General features: G+C 35.7%; 1 protein-coding gene across 1 annotated transcript; it reads right to left on the bottom strand.

The window, feature by feature from the left end:
• Window positions 1-4,554: 4,554 nt before the first annotated feature.
• LOC147284216 (Glycosyl hydrolase family protein) lies at window positions 4,555-8,038 on the bottom strand. The gene is made up of 6 exons (XM_086243561.1): window positions 7,204-8,038; window positions 6,940-7,106; window positions 6,723-6,820; window positions 6,256-6,606; window positions 5,378-5,794; window positions 4,555-5,300 (listed from the first exon to the last, which is right to left on the bottom strand). The coding sequence occupies exons 1-6, from the start codon at window positions 7,975-7,977 to the stop codon at window positions 4,702-4,704; spliced, it is 2,406 nt and encodes an 801-aa protein (XP_086099687.1). The 5' UTR covers window positions 7,978-8,038; the 3' UTR covers window positions 4,555-4,701.
• Between the last annotated feature and the right edge of the window lie 267 nt (window positions 8,039-8,305).

An 8,305-nucleotide genomic window follows, 5' to 3' on the forward strand; every position in this document is an offset into this window, starting at 1 on the left:
TAAGTGCTTGTTCATCATCTAAAACATGGAAAAGGAAATTGGTCAAAAGGGACTTAATGTAATGAGACAGGACAACCTTGAGTTCCCAAAGAAGAGTATAGTGACACAGAACAAGTTTAGAATCTTTAAAACTAAAACAAATTAAACAATCAATCCATAGTCCCAAACTTGTATAGTGGCAATTATTATTGAAATTCAAATAGACTTGCTGGTGATTAACTATAGAGAACAAGAAAAACCCATAATATGGCAGTTTAAAATCAGGAAAAATTAATTAATTAAGGTGTTAAAAACATAAGACAGAGCAGAAATTAGAGATAATACCTTGTCCTTGATGAGCAGGGTAGGGATAACCATACTTTTGGTCACTCATGTCTGCTAATTGAACACCCAAGCTTTTGGACTGAAATGAAATGAACAGAGAGTTATGATTTATGAATGACTGAGGAAGAGAAAATCCTGATTTCTTTGGCTTTTATACTATTAACAAGTTCTGGTTTAAACCAAAAAGTAGTCATAGAATCATAAATAAATTGCACGCATCACCTGCTTTAATGTCCTTTCTTTCTTTTTTTCTACTCACTCAACATTCCTGTCTCACCTTTCTTTTCTTAGGTACCCCACAGGATATGATTGGGGCACTCCGGCTTTCTTTTTGGGCGCTTCTATCTGCATTCAAATTTTTGCTCATCCAACTCAGTTTTTAGAAACAACAAATAGTTAATTTAGTGGTATCATTTTTCCCAACTTTAAAAGATGTCTTGTATTGAAATTGTGTGGCTTGCAGTAATGCTACACTTACTACATTTTTATACCACAATTTCATACCACCTTATATGGCATTCATGCATTAGATACTAAAAAATAAAAAATAAAACTTAAAAAAGAAAAAGGAAATACCCTTCCAGTAAAGTAATGACACATAAGGTGGTATACAAATGTAGGAAAAAAAATGTGGGACAATTAACATTATTGTGTGGCTTGATATAAGTTAATACATGTGAAAATAAGTTTCATATTGAAAAAAGTAACTCAACGATCAATAAAATATTGAATAATTACTATATCTAAGTGTTTAAAAAAAATCATAATACTTAAAAAATCATAATACTGAAACTTTATGAAGATTTGTAATTCAGTACTTAAAGGTTTTGTGCTTAGATCATTGATGATGCACAGTAAAAAAAAAGGGATTCAACTTCAATTATCAATCCCTTTTTTTTATTTTTATTTATCGTGCATTGTTAAAAAGGAGGGTTCAACTTCAAACCAGTCCAAAAAAAAAAACTTCAATTGTCAAGAATCCTACTGATTTCTTACCACTTAGCTGTTCAGTTAGTGGTATTCATTTTTTATGTAGAGAGATCGCAAGTTTGATTTTCCACTTTCTAAGATTAAAATAAAAATATAAAATACAGTGCTTTTTTTTTTTTTTTTTTGCTCTTAGGTACTAAATTTTGTTGGGCGCAAAGTAGTAAATTTTGTTTTCACAAGTGGCAAGTTGCCTGGTATCGTGGTCCTCGTGGAACGCGTAATTGAAGACACATACAACATTCAACTATAGACGTGGCATCATTACGGCAGAATCGGAACCACAGTGGAGTGCTCAGATCAAAAGCACAATCCTTTAAGTTCAAACTTGACGAAGACCAAGCGTGGAGACTGATGACCAAAAAAAAAAAACCACAACAATAATTGTATCATGTTCATGTGATATGAATGGCTATTAAAATTTAGATTTTATTATGTTTTCTCTTCTTTTTTTCTTTTTCTATTTTCAATTTCTGTAAAAGGGGTCCAAATCTTAAAATCTTAAGGTTAATTCCTACGTGAGAGATTTGGGACTATACATGAAACACCACAGCCTGTATTCTATTCTATCTTCTTATATTATGGTATTATACGGCAGGCTTTATTTGCTGAGTGGAAGAAATTAAGAATGTGAAGGAATGTGTGATGGAAAATGAATGGTCCAATTGGAAAGGGTTGGTTAAGGTTTGTTTAGACGTATTTGTCAGTTGTTAATGGTTTGTCAAAAAGGGCAGGACCGACTTATCATCTAGTTGGTTTTCTGCTTTCGGTCACGAGTATTGATTCTCAGATTCTATCTCTGTTTGGGTATAAGTTTGCAACTTATTGGGACTAATTTTTGATTGCTGAGTCTCAATTATTTTTTCGGGATTAAATTTAATTTTAATAAAGCCGGACTTGCAACTAATTAGTAGAGTAATAAAGTGATTGGTTACATGATTGAAGCTAAGCTAATAATGTGTTGACACCACTATTATTTTATTTGTTAACAACATAAAAACTTGGAGACGATTTTTTATTTTTTTTTACCACGATACGAAAACTCTTAACATACCTAAAACTGAATAAAAGTCGAACTTCACCTGAGAAATCACTGAGGCAATAAAGGAATGAGTCCAAATGGTGAAAAGAGTACGTAACAAAATGATCAATGTGAGCAAGAGAATGAGTTCAAATTATAAAAAGGGTAACATGATGATCAAGAGTATTTGCAACATCGTTTGATGAAGTCAATCACTTGATCTTTAATTTGCTTGCCGCGCGACTATTTTTTGTTCATATAACATAAACTTAGGGACGTATGGAAACCCTAGAAAAATCGCTGACGCAGTAAAGAAATGAGTCCAAAGAGTAAAAAGAATAACAGAATGATCAATGCATGTGAGCAATAGTGTAACAACACCGTTTGATAAAGATTTGATGAAGTCTTTGGTCAAAAAAAAAAAAAAAAAAAAGATTTGATGAAGTCATTCTTAGACTGTTCACCACTCCACTCTTTGAGAAAGACACAAAATAGGTAAAGTAGTTATACAGAAGAAAAAAAGAAAAAGAAAGAAGGAAACTTTCACAAAGCACAATAGTCTCATGTGGTTAAAAGCTCTCAAACAATGATGTAGTGAGGTGCGTTCTTTGGTATTGCATGTACCCTATATAAAATAAAATATATTTAAATAAAAAAAAGATATAAAAAAGAAAAAGGTAGGGTTAATACTTAATATGGTACCAATATTGGAGTAGTTTGAGAACCTGGGAAAAAGAAAGAGCACCTCATGCTCTGGCACTTGACACCATACTTTATAAAAGTCAAGACTATCAACGTATAAATGTTATCCATATGCTAGCAGCTAGCCTAAGGCCCTAAGCACATAGCATTCTTTTCTTTGAAAATATTATCACTTGGTTCATTGCTTCATACTCCTTGTGTTGTGAGGCAACCTTTTAATGACCTTATCCTCCAAACTACGTCATTACACCAACTCCATTAGTTCAGGGATCTTGATTTTCATTTTGGACTTTCCATCTTAATTCTTAGAGCAGTCGCAAGCAAGCGGGGTTATCAAATTTTGTTCATCAAATAACGTTTTATTTATTTAAATCTGGACCCACTTTAAATCTGAGTTGTTTCTTAGCGATATCATTATTTGGTGAATAAATTGGTCACCCTAACTTTATCGTAAGAGTATGTGAGGACTTATAACTTCAGTTACCCCTACAACCATGACAAAGAATATATAAGAAAATAATACAAATATTCAATACTCATTAGGTCATTCTACAGCACTTACCCCTATAGCAATTACTCTCCCCATCATCTGAATCAGAAAGAAAAAGGAAAACACATGCAGCGATATCTCTTATATATGAATCGTATCAACAAAACAGAGTTACCAAAATGATATCTGTCTGTTTTCTAGTAAACAAACACAGCTCTTGCATAATATGAACATCCACAGATCACAAGAAAGAACCTGTTATATGAGTTCCAACTAGCAGGTTGTTTTCAAATGCAAATCTAACAAATGACATGGTCCAGAGAAACTGCATAATATGATCACAAAAAAAAAAAAAAAAAAAAATTGAAGCTAAAAAACAGCTGCAATTGGTTTGCTCAAATGTTGGGATATTCACTCTGAAAGATCTCCAACTCTTGTCAAGATTAAAAGGGGATTAGATATGTTTACTTTAATGCTTTTCATTTTGTAAGTCAGGTGTACTGATGTTTAATTGATTCACAAAATCTATCCATGCATATTGATGTGTAGCAATCTCATACCACTAGAGAATGCTTCAGGATTGATTTGGTCTAACTCAGGCCTCTTATGTATTCTTTAAGCTCATCAATTTTCTCTTTAAAGATTAATTTGTGCAAGTGTCTATGCCTATCACTTCTCTTCCAAATACATTTTTCTTCTTTTTTCTTGTGAACTCTACCATTAGCAGAAAAGTCTTCCTAAATCCAAAATCTTCTGTTTAGAAAAACGGAATACTTTTCATGTCTTTCATATGGAGAAACATTTAGCTACTGACTGCTTTGTATGAATATTTAGCTTCATACTCATTGATCCATAGTTTGATGCTCTCTAAAAATGTCACATTGTATATTATTACCTCATTTACCTCTCTGGTTTTCACTTAGTTTTTCAAGTCTTCATCCATAGCTACAGAAAGGCCATGGTTGCTCATCCGTAATTTACAGTGTGGTACCTGTCTTAAATCAAACGAATTATGTTCAAATAAAAAAGCTTTACTTTCTGCAAACAAATGATTGATCAATGTTCCATGCTGAAATACATCAAGAATCATGTTTCTTTACAAGTGATGTATGTGCATTCAATGCACAATTATAATGTAAACTCTAAGAATAAAGGTGCCTGTTTGACATAAATTGTATTAATTAGTTTCAATTGAGAGAACATGTTCTATATCCCCTGCCATTAAGATATGATTACCCAATGGCAATATCCTTTCCCCATAATCATTTGCAAAGCTAAGATGTGTACAAGGATCGACTAGAATGCTTGTTACAGCAGATTTGTATGGAGTAGTATGCACACGGTTAAATCCAATCAGCTGTTGTTTTGGAGCACCTTTAAGAACATTTGGCACTCTTGAGAACAACATCACAATATGACTTCCGTCCTTGTCTCCTATATTCATAAATGTGATTTCAACAAAGAATCTCAAGGAATCACAAGATGTCACCTCATCTATGTGTAAATAGTCCACTACATCTCCTGCTTTGTGTAGTTTGTTTTTACTGGAACCAGCCTTGAAAGGTCTTGATAAGCTTAACTTGTTTGGCGCTGATACAATACTGTAAGTGAAATTACTGTAGCTTAAGCCATGTCCAAATCCATACACCCTGTTCCCTGTGTAAAATCGGTAGGTTCTTCCCGGATAACCATCAGAAGAATCAGCCCTCATGTTCATATCATTCATTGGTATACTGGTGAATGACTCAGGATACCAAGTCATAGGCAACCTTCCACCTATTTATAATCATATCAAATGATCATGACAAATTAACACCTTAATAGCAAATTCATATTAAATTTCCAATACCTACCTGGATTAAAATCTCCAAAGATGACTTCTGCTAGTGCTCTCCCACCAGCTTCCCCAGGGTACCCAATCCAAAGAATGCTTGCGATTTGTGGGTCTTCTTCGGCAAATGATACATCAAGTGGCCCACCACCAGTAAGAACTAGAATCACTGGTTCTTTACTTACAGCAGCCACAGAAGTTACAAGGGCCATCTGTTTACCAGGTAAGAGAAGACTAACTCGGTCATGATCTTCTCTTTCTTGGGACAAATCAATACCAACGACTATAACAACGAAATCAGCTTTCTTGGCAGTACGAATTGCTTCTTTGAACCCAGCATCAGAATTACACGGTACATCAAGGCAACCAGCTCTATAAGATGTTCTTTTTGTGTACTCTTGAAGACCCTCAAAAAGACTCTTTGGGTTGCAGGGAATCCCTATACAATCAGAGAACAACGGCAGATCCTTTAGCTAAATAACCCTCATGAAATGCTGTCATTACTGTGCATGGTTACTAATTTCAATTTAGTGCAACATGGGGAAAACATGGAAACAAATTTAGAAGCCAGTATTAATCACGAAATGTGGCAATATTTTGAAGAAGGTTGATGAAGAGTAGTAAAATGAATCTCTACTTTGATGGGAAGGCAGGGTAAAAATGTGTATTCTTGCAAGGTGGATGCCATTCTAGATTTAATTGAGAATGTGGCTGGTTCGTACATTCCCAATTTTCATGTTCAAAATGCCAACAGTAGTCCATTAGTACGTATCATTCATACATAAGATGACTCTACCAAGTGTAACAACCTGAGAAATCGTCAATAACTGAAAAATCTATATATAGTCTAAGAAACTTTATATGATACCACACAGTAGTAATACATGTAGAAAATCATACCTGTGTAACCCCCACCCAGCAAACTTGCATTGTTTGCCAATGGACCAATAACAGCCAAGGAAAAATCAACATCCTTTTTCAAAGGCAGGAACTTCTTATCATTTTTAAGAAGCACAATTCCTTGCCTTGTCGCTTCAAGTGCCAAAGTCTTGTGCTCTGAGGTACAGACATCTTGAGGTCCCAACCTGCCAAATTGCCCTTTCGTGGGATCTCCATCAAACAACCCTAGACGAAGTTGAACAGAGAAAAGATTGAGAAGAGCCCTGTCTATGTCTTCCTCTTGCACCTTCCCTTGTTTGATTGTAGAAAGAGTATTTCGAAGCAAGTATGTACCACAATTAATATCCGTCCCTACAAATAACTTATTCAATTATGACAGTTTAAAAGAAATCCACACATTTTTAGTCATGAATAGATATTACAAGAAATTTTCAATAATTTCAATGGAAAGAAACAATCATAAAGACCTGCTTTAAGAACATCCGCAACTGCATCCTCAGGACTTTTTGTGTAATTCTGATATTCAAAGACTGTGGCCACAGCATCACAGTCTGAGGTGATATATCTGTATTTAATCCACCAAGGAGTATGCATATGATATGAGTCTTATTTATCTATCAAGTTTGAATATCTATTCTTTTTCAATTTCTATTCAAATATAGATAAGCATGAAGAAATGCTTACCCTTTGAATCCCCATTCATTCCGAGCTTTCTCCAAGAGATCTTTCTGTGCACATGCAGGAACCCCATTTACTGCATTGTAAGAACACATTAAGCAGCTAGCTTTACCTTGTTGTATGCAACTACGAAAAGGCGGCTGATATGTATCCTCCATATCTTGTTCTGAAACCTACTATCAAACATGAATCAAGCTATTAAAACACACAAAACCCAAGCTGAAATTGACTAACATTCTATAATTATCAGAAAGTTAAATAAAGTCTTACCACAGCATTGAAACTATATCTACTAAAATTCCCCCACATCTCCAAGTCATAAGCAGTGAAATGTTTGCAACAAGCTGAGAGCATTAGACCATCACTCCCACCACCTCCATCATCACCTTCCAATACTCTCCTGTGTCCAAACCCATGTCTAATTCCACCACCAGTTCTCCAATTCCCACCCTGGAAACCCCTCACAAACTCAATAGCATAAGCAGAAGCAACCATGGGGTCCTCACCAGGGGTCTCTTGGCCTCTCCCCCATCTGGGGTCCCTAAAAATATTGATATTGGGTGCCCAAAATGTCAACCCAGCTTGTCCAACATTGTACATAGCTCTGGCCTCAACCGCTATGGCCGACCCAATTAGGGACCAAAGGGTCCTATTGAGAGCAGCCGCGGTGACAATCACTTGTGGGAAGCTAGTGGCTGAAGGGATGGTGCCATTGAAGGACACACCAGGGCCATTGGTGGCGATGCCGTGAAGTGACTCGGACCACCATTCGTAGTGTGGTATGCCGAGTCTTGGAATGGCAGAGGCATTGTTTGAGAGCTGTTGGATCTTTTCTGGGAGGGTGAGGAGGGAGATTAGGGACTGAGCTCTGGTGTGTATGGGGAGGGAGGTGTTGCAGAAAGGGTAGGAGCTGTGGTGGGGTGGCTTGCATGGGAATTGAAGGTGTGGATTTGATGATGACGATGTGAATGGCTGGGATATGCTGCAGCAGAATTTGAGGAGTTCTAGGAGGAAGAAGAAGAGGGATTTCCACTGAGGAGACATCCAAAACTAAAAGTCAGTGAAGAGTATGAAGACCAGTGGTTGTACTTTGCATATTAATCTACCACTTAAATAAAATCAAAGCAGCTGTCGGGTAGCCTAAGTTTTTTTTTTTTTTGGCCAAGGTCGGGTAGCCTAAGTTAGAACTTAGAAGAGCTGTGAAATTTCTCAGTTTGCATCCAAGTTTAATCTCCCATCTCCCCAATTTTTGTTTACTATATTTGGTAGCAAGACTGCCCATTAAAAACTTGCCACTTGTTCAATTGTTATTATAAAAATAAAATTGACAATTTAAAATAAAAAATTATAGTAACAATTGAACAAGTTGCAA

The sequence above is a fragment of the Dryas octopetala genome, chromosome 5 (assembly GCF_963921425.1).
Source record: "Dryas octopetala chromosome 5, drDryOcto1.1, whole genome shotgun sequence".
Taxonomy (NCBI): Eukaryota; Viridiplantae; Streptophyta; class Magnoliopsida; order Rosales; family Rosaceae; genus Dryas; species Dryas octopetala.

Bases quoted from the DNA above. Each gene is read 5' to 3' on its own strand.
- LOC147284216 (XM_086243561.1), bottom strand. From the start codon at position 7,977: ATGTCTCCTCAGTGGAAATCCCTCTTCTTCTTCCTCCTAGAACTCCTC. The intron at 5,795-6,255 runs GTATGATTTTCT...CTGATTGTATAG, and splicing joins GCTGGGTGGGGGTTACACAG to GGATTCCCTGCAACCCAAAG. The intron at 5,301-5,377 runs GTAGGTATTGGA...GATTATAAATAG, and splicing joins CTTTGGAGATTTTAATCCAG to GTGGAAGGTTGCCTATGACT.